The sequence below is a fragment of the Pygocentrus nattereri genome, chromosome 18 (genome assembly GCF_015220715.1).
Source record: "Pygocentrus nattereri isolate fPygNat1 chromosome 18, fPygNat1.pri, whole genome shotgun sequence".
Taxonomy (NCBI): domain Eukaryota; kingdom Metazoa; phylum Chordata; class Actinopteri; order Characiformes; family Serrasalmidae; genus Pygocentrus; species Pygocentrus nattereri.
The window spans coordinates 35,102,446-35,120,379 of record NC_051228.1 but is presented as its reverse complement, the minus strand read 5'-3'; the positions used below and the strand labels follow the sequence as shown (position 1 = coordinate 35,120,379).

At 40.2% G+C, this 17,934-nt stretch overlaps 1 protein-coding gene across 2 annotated transcripts in view; it reads right to left on the bottom strand.

Annotated features, from left to right (window-relative positions):
• ttc3 (tetratricopeptide repeat domain 3) overlaps window positions 1-17,934 on the bottom strand; it is a 55,892-nt gene that overhangs the window by 10,106 nt on the left and 27,852 nt on the right. For both annotated transcript variants that reach the window (XM_017691383.2, XM_037547205.1), the window contains 18 exons: window positions 16,044-16,131; window positions 13,895-14,044; window positions 9,183-9,263; window positions 8,940-9,049; window positions 8,706-8,832; window positions 7,474-7,593; window positions 5,626-5,727; window positions 5,444-5,536; window positions 5,288-5,352; window positions 3,399-3,532; window positions 2,786-3,103; window positions 2,057-2,329; window positions 1,925-1,971; window positions 1,738-1,794; window positions 1,562-1,644; window positions 1,314-1,469; window positions 361-1,093; window positions 197-274 (listed from right to left, as the gene is read on the bottom strand). In XM_017691383.2, the coding sequence (XP_017546872.2) occupies window positions 197-274; window positions 361-1,093; window positions 1,314-1,469; window positions 1,562-1,644; window positions 1,738-1,794; window positions 1,925-1,971; window positions 2,057-2,329; window positions 2,786-3,103; window positions 3,399-3,532; window positions 5,288-5,352; window positions 5,444-5,536; window positions 5,626-5,727; window positions 7,474-7,593; window positions 8,706-8,832; window positions 8,940-9,049; window positions 9,183-9,263; window positions 13,895-14,044; window positions 16,044-16,131 (2,815 nt within the window). The remainder of the gene's footprint in view (window positions 1-196; window positions 275-360; window positions 1,094-1,313; window positions 1,470-1,561; window positions 1,645-1,737; window positions 1,795-1,924; window positions 1,972-2,056; window positions 2,330-2,785; window positions 3,104-3,398; window positions 3,533-5,287; window positions 5,353-5,443; window positions 5,537-5,625; window positions 5,728-7,473; window positions 7,594-8,705; window positions 8,833-8,939; window positions 9,050-9,182; window positions 9,264-13,894; window positions 14,045-16,043; window positions 16,132-17,934) is intronic.

The window sequence follows — 17,934 nt, the reverse complement described above, 5'->3', positions numbered from 1 at the left end:
AGAGACAGGAAGTGTGAAGGTTTACGATAAACTTTGTTATGGTTCCTCCACAAAAGACAAAACAAATTGAAGTCAAAATCCATTATGAGGTATTTTCACTGTAAAAAGGGTCTTAGGCTATGTCTAGAGGGAAACTTCAGATCAACAAATCAACATAAGTGACAACACTGGCTTATATGCTTTCGTTTTTACTCACTTTATTCTTCTCAAACAAAGTATACGGTTCTGTATTAACAGCAACATCATCGCTGGTATCTCTGTTATATCCAAGAGTCTGGAGGAAAAGAAGATTACATTTAGGCTTGATTTTGCAAATTTCAATAGTAAATTTGAATAAAAAGTGTCACCTGAAAACCCCACCTGAACACACACTGTTTTAATCCCAGGTCTTGTAGCTTCGTTAAAAATAATCCCTGGAAGGGCTTCTCCTCCTCCACCTTGCTCACTGTACAGTTTGACATTGTTAATATCCAAGACGAGAGCCGCAGAGTCATAGATGCTTTCCTTCAGAGGTGTGTTGAGCCGATAATCAGGACAGCCTGCTTCTTGTACTTTAAGATTTTCAAAAACATTTGTATCTTGTGGTAAAACCATATAATCAACATGAGGCATTTCAGAACCAAAAGCACGTGGATCGGGCAGCGTGGGACAAGGTCCAGGAAGCGAGTTATGTGGTTCAGAGAGAGCTGAAGTCAGACCGTCTTTGTTAGCAAGGAGAGCAGCAACGTCACAAGATGCATTATTGTCACTCAAACTAAAATGCTCAAACTGGGGCATAAACTCTCTGGCTGTGGGGTTGAGATGAGAGGATCCTCTGGATTCCAAATCCTCCCGTTCATAAGACTGAGGGTGATAGTCTAAGATTCCGGCTGCATCGTCAGCAACAGTGTGCTGCAAAGACACTGCATGCGTCATCAGCCCCATAAGATTTTCAGTCATAACAAATCGGAGAGATTCGAGCAGAAAACCTTCGAGCCCTCCAGCGGCCTCGATCTTTCGCTGAGCCTCGACGGGAAAGTTCTCCAGCTCACCCACCAGCAGCGGGTCCGATGGCTGTAGGGGACCATGCTCCTCAAGAATCTGGGCAAAGTAACTGAGAGGAAAAGAGAGGGAGAACTAGAGATGAGGGAACAGATGTGATTGTAATGGGAGCACTCTAGTTACAGGGAAGTGTTTTTTGTTTTATTTTAGCTAAAACTAACAATTGTTTAAAAACGGTGAAAAATTTACTGGATATTTGTAACTGGTACAAACAATAAGTCTACTCAAATCACCTTTTAGTAGAGATAATTTATATATACACATATACATACTCATATAAAGTCTCTTTAGTAGGGTCTGGGTTGTTGTCCAAAAACCTCTTATAGTTGTTTAGCCGTCCTGAACCATCATACTGCCCCTCAAACTCTGCTACTTGGTCCCTCAAGTGATCTGGAACGCTGAAAGGATCAGTACCATCAAGCAGCATCCTGAGGAGATGGGTTCAAGGGAGAGTTAAAAACCACAACACAGTTTCCCGTAAATTCTGTACTGGGGGTTAAATAAACAAAAACAAAATTACAATGAATCTTCTTCAGAGAAAATATCTTCATCCTCTTCATCTCTTAGGACCCCACTTCTCATCCCCGACAGAACAATAACAGACTGAGAAACACACACAACACAGGTTCAAAATACTTGAAACTCCCCAGAAAAGGGCTAACCAGGTTCATTATCGCTTTAGGCTATTTCACATACCTTCGGTTCTCTCTGCTTCTTTTTTCGACTTTTGTTTTTACTTTTAAAAACTGAACTCTGGAAAACCAAACAACATTCACGTGAAAATGTGAAACAGTACTATATTATAAATTCAGTATTTATATGTCTAAGACATCCAGAAGGATAAGTGGTTTAGAAAGTGCATGTGTTTTAAGACAGTACTCACTAAGTGGTCCTCATTCTCTCTCTTCTTAATCACTAAACATATACCATCTGGAACAGAGAAGAGAGTTATTGCACTCAAATATAGGGCATTTTTTTCAGCGTTTTCTGCCAATTATCCCTCTATCGTACGCACCCATTTCAAAATACTCATCAAGGATAGCGAAGCCAGTAGGGTAGCGCTCTCGGTGCTCCTCTAGAGTCCAAATGAACAGACGCACTTCCTGCGGCGGAGCCTGTTTGATGTAGTCCATTACAGTTAAGCCTGTGTTGTCAAACAGTTCTGGCACGGTTCCAAACTTTTCAATGAGAACATCTTGTAGTGGAGAGAATGTGAGAAGAGAAGATAGATCCAGCTCCTCCAGACGATCACCGTAGCGATCAATAAACTTCTCTGCAGCTTTTAGACCTGTATAACGGAACAAAGGCACGTCGTTTGTAAATGACAAACCAAAGAAGTGACATATTATGCATTACATATTTATATGAACCTGGTAGTCGATCTAGAGTTGGGATTACTAAGGTTCAAAATTTGGGTAGTCAGCTGGTCCTGTATCAGAATAAAGCGACAACTTGTATTGCATTTATTTACAAGCGTCTCCGAAAAAGAAAAACATAAGAAACAAAAAAATGTTCTGAGCTTTATGTAACAAGATTTTATTCCAATAATTCTTGGAATCCATTTGTCTTTTAGCAGTTTAACTGCTCATGCAATGTAAAGAACATCTAGTATTTTCAAATGGTATTTATAAAGAAAGGCTGGCATAAGACTGGAAGAAAAAAAAAAAAACTGGTGTCCTAAATCAGAAAATACTAGATTCATACAATGCCTGAACCAATAGAATGGATGCTTTAAGGACCCTACCAGCTTTGTCAAGCTGCTGAGCCCAGTCGTGAAGTTTGGGTTTGATGTTTAGGCAGTCACTGAGATATTGAATGAAAAGTCGGGCCCAGACACGGTTGTTTCTCTCCAACAGCAGATCCACCAGCTCCCTTAAAACTTTAGGCGCAGTACGGTTCTTTAAGATGCTTTCGCGACCGTTAGCTTCGTCCAGCTCCATCCACGGCCTCAGTTTCACCACCATGGTGGAAATATTGTGTATTTCATCATTAAAAAGTTCTCTGCTTTCATAAATTTGATGTAAAACACGATCTCCATATATAGTGTAATCCTTTGGCAATGCTGAGGGGAAGGAGAAAGGGAGAAAGACAGAGAGAGGGAGAGATCTATAAGTTGCACCTTTAATTCCTGTACATAAATACCTATTATGTACCATTAGTACTGTACAGACTTAGTCTACCCTAAAATAGGGCTGCCCAACCCTGGTCCTGGAGACCAACCACACTGGGGAGTTCCAGCACACCTGACTCTAATATGAATCTGAAGGCCTTCAATACCTAGATCAGGTGTGCTAGACTGGAGTTGGACTCTAAACTCTGCGCCCCTGCTCTACAGCAACCACGTTTATGTTCAATACCTTTCTGTGTTTCACTATGGTCTTTTCCCTCCTCAGACGATACGCTGTTCATCTCATCCTTGCTGAGAGATGCAGCTGCTCTCTGTTGTTTTCTCTTCAGCTTTCGATCCTCTTTAGATTTCAACTTCTTAAGACTGTCAAAAAATAATGAACATAGTCATTTTAAAGACCCACCGCAGCTACAAATTTGCTGACGCTCAAAACATGCATGTATATTGAAAAGGACTTGAATAAAGGAATTTCTCAGGTGCGTTTCTATAATTCTCATGCGCACTTCATTAGCAACTATAATAATTTCACGATTAGCAATTTGGAAAAGACCAACCGTTTAAGACCTCATTATCTTTCAGAGGGTCAAAGCTCACGCAACCGGGATATTCTGGCACATGACAGAGTGTCAAGCTCACTCGTTAAGTTTCTTCTGTTCAGCGTATACTTAAGCTATAGCCTAAGCTTAAAAGCTTCTCATGTGTCATTATTTTTAGGCTGAAAGGCTTTATCTAGGCTGTGAAGGCTTCACAGCCGGGGTTGCCGCAGCAGCACAAAGCTTAACACACTGTTCACACTGCAGTTAACGGCGCCGTCATAAATGGGGTACGACCTGTTTATAGTTTTCTCTATAGATGACACGGTTCTGCTATTCATCTTTTAAATTTGAACCACATATTGCAGGGCAACTGAGGGAGTGGGGCCAGAGGGAGAGTGAGGGTGGGGCTGCACGGAGAATAGATATACTGTATAGATGAAACAACATCAAGCTATATCAACATAAATGGCATTATCTCATCCAATTTCTTGTTTGAAAATATACTGATATACTGTAAAAAGTTGATGCACCATGCAGCCTTATTTTAGGATGTTTTAATTAATTAATGGAACATGAGAGGGAGTGTGTTATCGCAAAATAACATCACAGCTCCGCTCACTCGCTGCACAGTCGGCAGTTCCTTCAGCTCCTTACACTAAATTCCCAACTGGTCGTCACCACTGAGCAGCTTTTAGTTTTCATTGGGTCAGTTTTATGGCCCAGTCTGATTTGGTCTGACTCTGAAGATCAGATACGTTTGGCGAATGGTGTTGGGTTCATTTCTGGCTGATTCCAGGTTGTTTAGCTGTTCTTCTGTCACAACTGCCGACTGAAACGCCGCTCAGTGGTGACGACAGTTTGGGAATTTGGTGTCGTCTCATCTTCAGAGTCTGATCAAATCGGCTGTCGGTCAAATATGACCTTAAAAGTGTCCGTTTTCTGTTCTTCAAAGTAAGAAGTAAAACGTTCAAATGGCTTGAGCGTCTCCTACAGCTTTCAAAGTCGTTGCTTAGCAACGGCGTCTCAACAGAGTGATAGCGTTTGTGAAAAACCTGTGATGTTATGGTGAAATATCAACACTGTTAGAAAGTTTCTCTACCAATCAGCTTGCGTGGCTGGAATTAACTGCTGTATAATTTCTGCTATATCCCTTTATCAACAGCTCTAGCAGTAAAAGCACCACTAAGTAGGGCTACCGGAAAAAGCTGCAGTCTTTCGACCTCTTGAGTAGGGTTGAAAAATGGTCCTCAAATTGAATGAAAAGTTTGACAGCCTATTCAAAAATAAATTGTTTATCAATATGAATTCAAATTAAATTAAAGGAAAAAACATTTATGTGCAGTTTCATTTTGAAAGATCCATCTTTGAATGAAAATGTGCCTCTTTGCACCGACCAAACACAGACATCGGCACTTAATGTGCTTGTCTGTTGAGTTTGTCCAGCCTCCATGTGTGACATAGCGAGTGATGCCTCCGCACAACGTCTGTGCTTGTTCATTTTCGCTGCAACTCTCTCACATGCAGACATACATAGTCACCGCAGAAAGTATACTGAGGCTTTCACTCACAGCTTACAGCTTACCTTGTACATTTCTGTTTCACTCTTGATCTTCCAGGAGTTTTGCTTTTAGGAATAGACGATTCAAACTGAACAGTAAAGAGAGAAAGTTAATTACACTGAACAGAAAGGGTGAAGCACACTACCTTATGTCCTTGTGTTTCTGGTGAAGAAACCTACCTTACACTTAATAAGTCCAGTTGAGCCAAATATTACAATGTGACAGATTCTACCAGTACAGTCAGGAGTAAAACATAAATCCTGAAGAAAGTCCTGGGAGGAAAAAACAGCATCTCAGCATTTCTGATTTTTCTTCAGGTGTTCCTCATGTATTGCACATCTTTTCCATTTCTGCATCTTACCTTATCATTCTTATCAGCGAATGAAGCAGCTTTGAGTTTTTTCCAGCAATTGATATGAAACTCCACCTTGCAGCTCTGACAGCATGAAATTTGAATGAACCCCTGAAACAGCAAAACGGTTAGAGGAAGTCCACTTTCATCACAATCCACTTATTGTAACTGAGCATCTTAAAATAAAACCTAAAATATATATATATATATATATATATATATATATATATATATATATATATATAAAAATATTTATTTCATAAAGTGCAATTAGACAGACGTTAAAAGTGGACTGCATTTCTGTAAAGGCTGAAAACTGAGAGGAATACTAGGCTTGTCTTACACCAATCATAACCATAAATAACACACTAAATGTTGTCTTATCGTTCAATATACATGTCACACTAAATGTCAAATCATTATTTCTTTTGAAGTTTGAAGGCTGCTTTTTGCTTCTGGGCGGTTCAGAACATGACAAACACTCAAACAGTGGAACATTTCACAGATCTGTCATGGGATGGTGGGAGAAAGTGTCTGGTGAGCCGTTTCTACCAGCTGGAAATGCACTGCCGAGGTTTTTGTAATAGACATAATTTAAGAAAGAAAAGGTTATTGTTAGCTGTCTGGTGATGAGCGCTCGGCTACCCCGTTATAAACGCTAAACAAGTGGCCAACAACAGCTGAACTGTTTAGTTTCTCAACAATGTCAACCTGGTACGAACAGCAAACGTTAGCTGGCTCTGTAGGTCAGTGACGGATCACACCTTACTGCCATCACTACTACCACATCCATATCAGAGTATATCACAGTATTCAAACAGCAGCTAGTAAATGGCTGGATTTCTCTACTCTATCGTAGTAATGATCTAACACCAGACAAACAGAGCCGCCTTTTAGGTATGTTTAAACAGAAAGTGGTGCTTTTGTGTCTTGTATGATCTACAGTATCATCAATGAATTATGTATTGAATTATATATTGATTGCATTATATTGTGCTGCACTTATATATTGTATTGTATTTTTATATCTGTTCCTTTTCTCTGGGTATCAACAGTGACTTTGTTTCTAGCAGTATCTGAGCTCAGGACCGTCTTTCTCTCTAACCTACTGGTAACTAGCAAAGATACTTTCTCTAGATAGACGAAGCACTTCTTGTAAGTCGCTCTGGATAAGAGCGTCTGCTAAATGCTGTCAATGTAATTCGCAGTGATGTGCGAGTGACGGACCGCTGCTACAAGTTAGCCAGGTGCTAAAAACAGCTAGCATGAGAAGACGCTCACGCTTTCCGATGCCTCACAGCTTCCTCGGTTTACTTTCGTTTAAATCAGGGGTGTAACAAACATGAACCCACTTCTTTCTTTCACTTTCACTGCTTAGGAATGCACTAATACTTAAATAAGACTTTGAGAGCTGCAACAGCACTTTAGTTGTGATGATCAGACATTGATTTAATGCTGCTAAAGCTGGTTAGGATATACGGAAAGAGGCGAGTTCACTGTATGACAGAACGGAGAACAGATCGCCGGTCGCTCCACTCTCAGCCGTTGCTAAAGACTCGCTCGTTTTTCACTCATACCCCTGCCCCTCTCTAATCATGTCGAAAAACTTGGAAGTGCGCCCTCTCTTGGCATCGCTTACTGACGCTTTCCTTGCAGTAGAAAACACCACCAGGGCTTTCACCAGAACGTGGAAATGTGAGAATGGCGTATTATATTGAACATTTATTGAACGTTTATTATCGCTCTACTGAGGAAAAGTTATATCGCGATAGTTATCGCTATATCGCCCAGCCCGAATTCATACTTAATCTGAAAAAGATGCATCTCTAATCTTAAGTCTAGAGCGCTGCTGCTTACCTTAAAGTCCGGGTCAGTGAAGTAGATCTCAATGGCATGACCCAGACAATGTTGATGTCGGCAAACTGCATCTGGTTTAGGTGCAAATTTACACAGCTCAATAAAACTCATAAGCTGTTCCTGTAGAGAAATGAGACAAAGAGAAGGAATAAGTGCTATAATTCAGACACTAGGGCTGGCAAGGAGGCGATGTAATCAGATTTGGGCAACAACAAGTAAAAAGTTGTTGAGAAAGATTTAATAAAGGCTTAGATACATTTAATTTGATTTAAAATGTAATGTTTCATGTTCTTTTACTGTCCAAAAACAAAACAATGAGCATTAACGTGCAACACTGTGTCTCTCTGTAGGTTTGCCACATTGTGTCATACCACCTAAGAAAAATATGAAACCTATCCTATGGTACACACAAGTTATAAACTAATCAAAATAATACTGCATTGTTCATAAAATAATATTTCACCCACTGAACAGAGTTTTTTAAAAAGCCTCTCAGGCCTGAAATGCAACTTATACACTCCTCCTTTCAAGGCTTTCATAAAACAAAGGATGCTAGCATGAACCCATATGTTTGCATGGCAAATAAATGAATAACTAGATCAGCAAACCTGATCTTTTTTAACCCTTGTGTGGTGCTGATGTGTTTGTTACTCAGTGGTCTGGTGGACCCACCACATTATCGTTTTATTAAATCAATACAGCCAAAACAATTTATGTAAAAATATTTACATTTACATTTATGGCATTTGGCTGACGCTCTTATCCAGAGCGACTTACAACTTGATTATTTTACACAGGGAGGCCAAGGTGGTGTTAGGAGTCTTGCCCAAGGACTCTTATTGGTATAGTGCCTGCCGAGGTGGGGGATTGAACCCCAGCCTACAGTGTAGAAGGCAGAAGTGTTAACCACTACACTAACCAACCACCAGATTAAAATATCACAAGTGGCCAGTGTAGGCTTCTCGTTTAGCAGCTGTAGCCAGTCAGCAGCCTGTCCATGCTGTCCACCCTCACACACACACTAACAGCAGGCCATGTAGGAAGAGAACAGAGCGAAAAGACAGCACCTCCACATTTTTATTCCCCATGGTTTCACCCCCAGTGTGAACAGTGTGGAGGCAACATAATCTGGAGTTGACATAATAATATATTGCATCATTTTTTTTTATTTTGGTAAACATTAAAAATGGGTCCCACATCAAATTCCTAAAGCAACTGTACAGAACCTTCACCTTTAAATACTCTGGTCTGGTCTCTTCAACCGTTACTTTAGTGGTGGGCCAGGTGAGTTTTCCAGGTGTGATCTGCCTTTGCACCATCAAAAGAGCATTTGAAAATTCTTCTAAGGCTTTGGGAAATCTGGAAAAGAAGAACAATGGTTTACGAGAACAAGGAGTAACGCGTGTACATATGCAGAGAACTGAGTAGAGATTCCACTTTCAGAATTTGTTACACACTGCACTCACCTGTTCTCCTTAAGAAAAACCTTTCCAATTCCAAAGTGAACCAAACACTGAAATTTTCTGTCCTCTGATGAGCTTAATTTAGCAAACTGCCTCTGAGCTTCTGCCAATTCCTTGATGAAATAAATAAAATATTAACTATAAGGATTTTTTCATTGCATGAACACAAATTTAAAGATAGATTACAGTTGCAGGTCAGCAAATATTGTCTACAAATCTCTCGCTAGGGAATGTGTTTTGATGTACCTCTGGTTGGCCAATTTCCACCAGAGCAGTAGCATAGCCAAAGAGCAGCAAGGATTTGTCCAGCTCAGTTATGCCAAGGTCCTGTATGCGGGAGCAAAAGGAGTAGGCTGAGTAGACAAATAAATGCAATCTTTAAAGTCTCTAAACTAAAAAACAATTTAGCTTTCTAGTACAAAATTGACTGAACAACCCCAAAACAGACCTGGAGTGAGAACGGTGGCAGTAAATTAATCAAAAATGTTATTAGGCAAGTGTTTTTAAGATATTACGAGAAAGTGTTTGAGAACAGTACGTCAGACGTTTGGCTACCAGGTGTGTCAAACTACTACAACTACTGAAGGAGCCACATCAAAAAAAAAAAACTCAACTCTGTGGGCCAGAGAAAAGAATTAGAAAAGAAGAATTTTGCAGAAGAAAATAAAAAAAAAAATGATGGAATTACACTTGAAAAATCACACTTGAACTCAACTCTGTGGATGAACTTAACGCAGACAGAATTGATTAAAGAGGTTCGGGATAAGGTACTAGTGGCACATCCATTGACATTAATAGAGCCTAACGCAAAGGGACAGTTTAGCAGGGTCAAGGTGGGGAAATCTGGAGGCCTTGATGAGATCAGTTACCAGACTTTGAAGTCATGTGCTGATTAACTTGCTGCCGGGACTTATTTCAGTGGTCAATGGACATTGCCACAATCCCTGATCTGTGGAAAAGGTCATGGGTTCTGCCAGTGCCAAAGAACATCAGACCAAAAGAGCTAAGCTATTTTGTCCTGTGGCATTAACATCTATTCCAATGAAATGTTTGGAAAAGCTGCTGCTGAATCACTTCTCAATATTATCTCAACCCATTTGCACATAAGAAAGCTAGGAAGGTAGAGGACAGGCATGAAGTCTGGTAAAAGTTTTGTTCATTGATTTCAGCACTATTTAGACTCACTTACTGGTCAGTAAGATGTTGGATTTAGGGGTCAACAATTGCTAAATTGCTTGGATAAATGATTTTCTGTTGAACAGCAGTCAGCAGGTTAGCCTTACTTCTGTGACATCTGTCAGAATGAGAATTACAGGTGCCCCATGAGGCTGTTTGTCATCACCTGTTTTGTATACGGACGAAAGTCAGGCTTCTCAATCAAAACATTTTTAAAATATGAATATGACAACATTAGTGGGGTTTTTAAAGCCAAAAGCTGATTCTTTTTCATACATTTTATTCGGTGGTTTACGGATGGTTATGTTCAAGTCAATGTAAAGAAAAAAGATATTGTCATTGACTTCAAGTGTATCAAGACTTCGGGCACAGTTCCTCCCTCTGAAATTGACTGAATTAGTCGAGCCTCAACGAGTAAATATCTTAAAATGGAGACTAAACCTAAGTTTGCAGATCGCGTGCAGCAGAGAAGGTTTCTTACGTCAGTTGAATGGGTACAATGTCCCATTGTTGTGTTTTGCATCTGTTCTAATCAGTCCTCTAGAGTGTCCTGACTTTTGGTCAGAACATACTGTGCAGCCTGCCCAAAACAAACCCCAGAAATTAATCAAGGCAGCAAGCAGGATTTAGGAATTGAGCAGTCGTCAGCTCTCTCAGCTCTACACTGATCTCTCAAATAACCTTCAATGTATTAAAAATCTTGAGGGAGGTTATTGATCAAATATATCCTTGAGTTATTAATAATAAAATTAAGCAATCATTAAGTAGAAATTATTAAAATAGAGTATAGAGTCATTCTAACCAAGGCCGGCAGGCTTAGATATGGGAAAGCTAGGCCTAATGCTTTCAGGCAAGAGGTTGTCCGTGCCAGGCACTGTTAGAAGGCCTTGAGAGATAAGCGAACATCTCCAAGTAAAGAAATACGGCCTGTTCACTAAAAGCTAGCTAGCTTTTAGTGAGGAGATAGATAAGCAGCAATCAAAGACGGGTCGTAACTCTTAAATAATTAAAAAGGTCCATTATGGAGAAGTCGTAAAAATGGTCCTTGTCAGACAAAGCATAGAGGTGTCAAAAAGTAAATTTAACATAGTGAATATAATAAAAGCCAATGGGAACCCTAGGATGGTCAGAGAGGAGGAGCAAAGAAAATACCTCGGGGAGGAGCAATGACCATATTCGAAAAACAGTATAAAAACCTGTGTATTGTGGTGAATCTTTGCATTTTTGGCTCTCTGAAAGCCGATTCGTCACTTGGAGCTTAATAAAGCCTTTTGCTTCAAAAGAACCAACGGCTGAAATTTGGTTTTTCATCTTTTCCATTCTTGCAAGAAAACTTTTCAAACCTTTTGGCGGTATTGCTTTTTATACTTTGCAAGAATGTTTTTAATCTTTTGATTTAATAACCTTTTTTATATTAGAAAATAAATTAAATTAGAATAGTAATTAAAAATGTATTAGTTGTAACATAATACTACGTCCGAGACCCAGGGTGGAGGCTGGACTGCTTTGGATCCCGACAACCCCATCCATATTTACATATGATATTTAAATGAAGGGCAGAATTAAACAACCAGTCTTTTGTTCCTGCTGTTATAAATGAATTCAACAGTCAAATGGAGCACATTAGTTGTTAGCCTACATTTTTGTGGTCAGAGATATTTTTGCCTTTTTATGTTGAATTTTTCTTTCTTTTTTTACACATTGGGTGTAGGGGTTACTTCCTGCAGCAGTACTGTTTTTAGTACTGGTGTTGTTGGTATGGAGTTAATTGTCTAACTCCAGACCTGATCCCTTTAGGTCATCTTAGAATGCTCTGTGCTTTTCTATGCCTCCTTATCACGGGTAGACAACCTTGATACTTAGGTGGGGGAGACTGTTTGGGCCAGCTGAAGATAACACTCTGTACAATTGCTGATTGCTCCTGCTTTCTTGTGGGAGAAGGAACCAACCGGTGACCTGTGAAGATATCTGTAAGAAGACGTCTTGAAATAGTTCAAACCTTCTCCTCAAATCTGCACGGCTCTGTCTAGTTTATTCTCAATAACCTCTATAATGACTTCATAAGTCAACAGTGTGTGGATATGTGTATATGGTCCTGCCCTATTGGCCATCTGTATTCCCTATAAAGATAAAAAAACTTGACCTTAACATTCACATTTTTTAAAAAACTGACATTTTGCTGCCGTAACAATAAGGACGTTTTCACACTTAGGCCGTTTCAGCGTTTCAAGTGGAGTCATGGTTTCTTTTGCATATGTGAACACACCAAACAAACTCAGGACCTTCTAAATGGCCCCAAAACTGAACCGAACAGAGACCACCTCTCGAGGAGCTCGTTTTGTGGTTCTATTGATTTGTGCATTGTCAAAACGGCCCCAGACCGCTTTCTCTTTATGGTGAAGACCTCGAGGCTCACCACACACAGCCACAGCCTTCCGCACTTCAGCCGGTAAAACAGTCCACCAAGGAGCCTGTCGGTGATCTACGACAAGACAGCAGCGCTGACTTATTAAAGCGATATCTAACGGAGCTGTGGTCTGAACAAGAAGTGGTCTGAGACCTAAAAGGGCCAGAAAGAAAACTCTGTCCTCTTTATAGTTCACTCAGTGTGCAAATATAGTTTATTTTAAAAGAACCAAACTCGAGCCTTTAACATGGTAAAATCACCCAAACTCTCCCATCTTACCGCTTTACTATGTCAGCTCTGCTGTCTGCCTCACATCACTGACAGACTTTATCCGGAGTAGAACCTTATAAATGACCCTTGGTCTGTTGAAGTGCTGAAGTGCTGAAGACTGTGGCTGCGTGCACGATGAGCTTTGAGGTCATCATCATAAAGCAAAGCTAAAGCGGACTGGGGCCGTTTTTTTTCACAATGCACAAATTAAACGAACCACAAAACGAACTACAAACAAACCGAACTGAGATCGGTTAGTTTTTGGGGCCGTTTAGAGGTCTGAGTTCATGTGGCGTGCAAAAGAACCCATGACTCAGCGGTCTGAGTCCACTTCGGACGCTGAAACGGCCCAAGTGTGAAAACACCCTTACATTGTGAACACAAAAAGAACCGAGGTCATTTGTACTTGGTTCCCTTCCTGGTTCACTTTAATAGAACTCATTTTGGTTTAGAGCTATATGTGAAAACACTAATATCCCATTACACTCATTCCATCTCTAATCCAGAGGTGCAGAACTCACGAGTTCTAGGTGCCTCAAATTCTTTACCATGCAAAGACAAGTAAATTAATAATTAAATAATAGTCCTGAAAGGTACAGTATGCCATTGGTGGCAGGCCAAAAAGAGCTTAGAGACTGGCTGGTCTATGGAGCTTCCTGTGGCTCTTCAACACTTCAGATAAACTCTGAGATAACATATGAAAGACGAATGTTTGTGACGTAATGCTTAAAGCTTTACCTTTCTTTCTAATTGTCAGATGCCTCAGCTAACTTGTATTACCGATCTACTCTGAGCCAAGGCAATGCAATTTTGTTCTAATGCGCACTGCACGGTGTTAATCTCAATGACAAAGTCTGTCTAAGTCTAAATCTCATCTAAACAGGTTCTATAAATGCAGTAATATGTAACAAGAGTATCATAATGCAGAGTTAGCTTAAATAATTACAATGACAAAAAAAAAAGTATTCAATGACATAGCCTGACCGTTTCCTTTCTTGTCTGTGCTATGCATTGGCAAGAGGTCAATTTTCTCTCTTCAGCTCTCGCTAACTAAAAACAAAATCTAGAGTGTTTTGATATGCATGAGAATGAATTTGGTGAGCACCTTGGTCCCACTTGAGTCCAGAATGCTGAGGGCCAGAGAGAACGCTTGCTCTGCATTGCGACAACGCTGGTCAGCGAGTGCTGTATATGCATCCAGCACTGCTGCACAGAACTGCTCCTTACTGCCTGGTCCACTGCTGCTGGGCTGAGGCTAAACACACACACACACACACACACACACACACACACACACACACACACACACACACACACACACACTATATTACAACACTGCAAAAGCCTGTGTGTATACAGAAAATAGCAGCAACAGATGATATTATGAAAACCCCTTTTTTTGGGATTTTACATTTGCATAGTTCGTTTCTCCAAGGCTAAGGGTTATGAAAGGCAATAGAAGAAAGACTAATAAAACATTTAATCAGTAACCAAGGACCAAATTTTACAATATAGACTCACCATCAATAAAATCAAGTTAGTCTGTTTGCACTTATAATAGGTGCACATCACTCATCTCGAGATGCAGCATAATGGCTTAAAACATTCACCACATTTGTGCCAAGTTTGGGAAAAAATCATTAGGAACTGTTTTTGAAGTATTTTGCTCGATCGAGCACCAACACTGTTCACAAACACAACATAAAACTAAAGTCTTATGTGGGCGATTCAGAACACAAAATGGTTTACAGAGGCGTCTCCAAGGCAAACAAAAAATCCGGCTCCAGTGGCAGTGCCGGTTTAGCCCTACTCAACCAGTCTCTGAATGCTGTCTAATGGTCATTTCAGAGACTAGGGCTGAATGTGTTTAGATCATAATCAAAATTTAAGATCTATTTAAGTTCAATTATCAAATCACAAGAGCTTTTATTTTATTTTTTATTTGACTTAAATATAGCCTTCACTCTTAAGAAAAAAACAGTTGATTAAGGATCTTAATTTACAGTTATTCTATATAGAAACATGAACAATCAAACCCGTTTACATGCATAAAAGGTTCCTTGCATAGTGAAATGGTTCTTCAGATTGGAGAATGTGTTGCATGTGGTTCTGTACAGCACCACAAAGGGTTGCGGTATTGTTACTTTGGTGTTTGTCCATATCAAGCTTATCAAAACGGAAGAACATTTTTGTCCTATAGAGAACTCTTTTCAAAAAAGCTCTATTTAGAACCATTTACAACACATTCTCCATCAATCTGAAGAACTATTTTACCACGCAGAGAACTCTGACACTCGCATGCATAAAATCTCAATACATGCGTAATGGACGTGGCATTTTTTGTCAGATAAATGAAAATTACATATTTCCCTGAATCATTAAGCCCCATTACAGACCTAATTACATTTTGCTGCTAAAATTCCTGAACCTAGTCCTTAGTTGTATCAGAAGTAGATCACAGACATCTTGTGACCAATATTTAAAAGCTCAGTAGCACTAGCTTTATATGCGTAACCTACAGCTTGCCAGCTAGCTGCTGGACTGTGCTCCCGAAACCGAGGTCACAAACTTCCGATTTAATTCGGCACGGTCATATTTTTCGGGCACAGTGGAGAAATTCTTTGTGTGCCTCACTGTGCACCACGCCTGCAAAGAACAACTGTGGAGAAACACTGGGAGCCTTAATGTTAGTGGGTATCCAACATAATACTAAGTTATTGTATTATTTTATTCCTACAGTTGAGGTGGGCCACTCGCTATCATGCTCTCATGAACGAAGTTAATCGCTTACAGTAGGATCCTGCAGCATGTGGTTAACACAGTTAGGACGCAGTGAATAGCCACGCTATGAAAAACAGTGTAATAAACCTTCTCAAAAAGCAGGGAGATTTAGCTGGAATTGGAGCAGCAAGAAAGTAGGGGGAGAGGAACATGAGTATCTACCATATACACACCCTGACTCTAACTGGTACTTTGGCAGATCTGATCTCACATATGGCAAATTTAGTCCCACCTCACTTAAACTGAACACTGAAATTTTAAAAACTCAACAGAAAAGACCAACAGCATTCTTTCCTAACCAGTTCAGAGTACAAACATCACGGCGACAACAGATAATAGCTAGAAGATTATCATGCAAAGTGAGTAAACAAGGGCTTAAAAACCTCAAATAGATGGATTTCAAATATCTAGACAGATAAAAAAAAAATTCAGACATATTTCACATTTCTGTGTTATGAAATGAAGACACGTACCTTTTCATGCACCTGGTGCACCTGTGGGTGTTTACTCCTGACAGCCTGTTTGACTGAAGAGCTCTTGGTCTTTCGATCTCCCATTTCGCTGCAACAGAACAAAGCGCTCTAAAAACAGGGTTTGTGACATGCCACCAAGGTCATCTCACGAATCCCATTACAGACACATGCATTAAATACTAACAATACAGATTCCTGTGCAACTCTTATTTTATTTTATTATTATCCTTATTTTCCTGTATATAGTCTAGAGATTTAGCTTTAATATTTATTATTCATAATGTTGATAAGGTTTATACTGTTTCCCATTTCTATTACTGAGTGCCTTACTCCTGTTACTCTGCTGCTGCTGTAATACTGTGAATTTCCCTGCTGTGGGACTAATAAAGGATTATCTTATCTGATCTTATCTTAACGATGAGCACAGGAACTTGAGAACTTAACACATTTGAATAGTTGAGTACCAGTCAGCTGTAGTTTTAGCTCATCTACAACAATCTCCGTAACGTTATTCAACCAACATGAAAACCTAAAAGCCAAAATCGTTTATCAACTCCCCCTTAAACTTCTACAGAGAGCAAAATGAGCCGAACGCATACTGAATAAAACCCAGGCAAAATGGTCAATAACATCACACAGTATAATGTGGATTGCCACAAAGTCCACAGGGGCTGTGGTGCTTTGCCATACCAATGTTAGACACGAATAGCACACATTCCCGTGACTAGACAACATTGCGATGTGTTTATCTCTACGCTAAGCCGACGCTGTAAAATATATTACACAGGACAGTCCTGCTGGGGAAGCGCTCAGCACAGACACCAGAAAGCACATCCGTGTTAATTTCCAGGTTTAGTGAATGTGTTTAAGCAGGAAAGCCTCCAAGCTGTACTGGACATCACCCTTGTGCACCCTTATCTACAATATATTAATGCTGACATATTGCTTTGGCAACAGAGCAGACATTATCCAGGTAGCAAAGTAGAGCTTTTCAAGCAGTAACTCTTGAATAGATCACTCCAGTGCATTCCTGTCTCATGTTTCTGTCTGGCAGGCAGCTTAATTTCGACTTCAGACACACCCTGTAACTGCCTTCCCACATAATGTGTGTCTGGTTAATTAGGCAATCTTGGACTTCCGGGTTACAGAGAGCTGTGATGTTGCTGGGAACAAGCTCCTGGCAACAAAACGCAACCTACCCGATTCCAATAAACATAAACAACTGTTTGGGAGTTCGTTAAAGCTGATCAGCCACAGCATGTCTTTCTTACAAGATAAAAGCTAAGAGAGAGGACTGGGTGGGTGTAGTTTATTTAGTCATCAGCATTTATGAATGAAAAACACAGCAAAACTAGATTCCACTAAGTTTACAAGAAGGTTTACTACTAAGGTTACAAGAAAACAAAGACCTTCAATGCTTATTGATCAAATTAAATGAAACCCGGTCTATACATGAGACATCTAATTTACGGACCCTGCTTTGCGCACTGGTGCGCAGTCATGTTGGAACAGGAAGGGGCCGTCCCCAAACTGTTGCCACAAAGTTGGGAGCATGAAATTGTCCAAAATCTCTTGGTGCTGAAGCATTAAGAGTTCCTTTCACTGGAACTAAGGGGTCAAGACCAACTTCTGAAAAACAACCCCACACCATGATCCCCCCTCCACCAAACTTTACACTCGGCACAATGCAGTCAGACAAGTACCGTTCTCCTGGCAACCACCAAACCCAGACTCGTCCATCAGATTTCCAGATGGAGAAGCGTGATTGGTCACTCCAGAGAACACGTCTCCACTGCTCTAGAGTCCAGTGGCGGTGCTTTACACCACTGCATTCCACACTTTGCATTGCGCTTGGTGATGTAAGGCTTGGATGCAGCTGCTCGGCCATGGA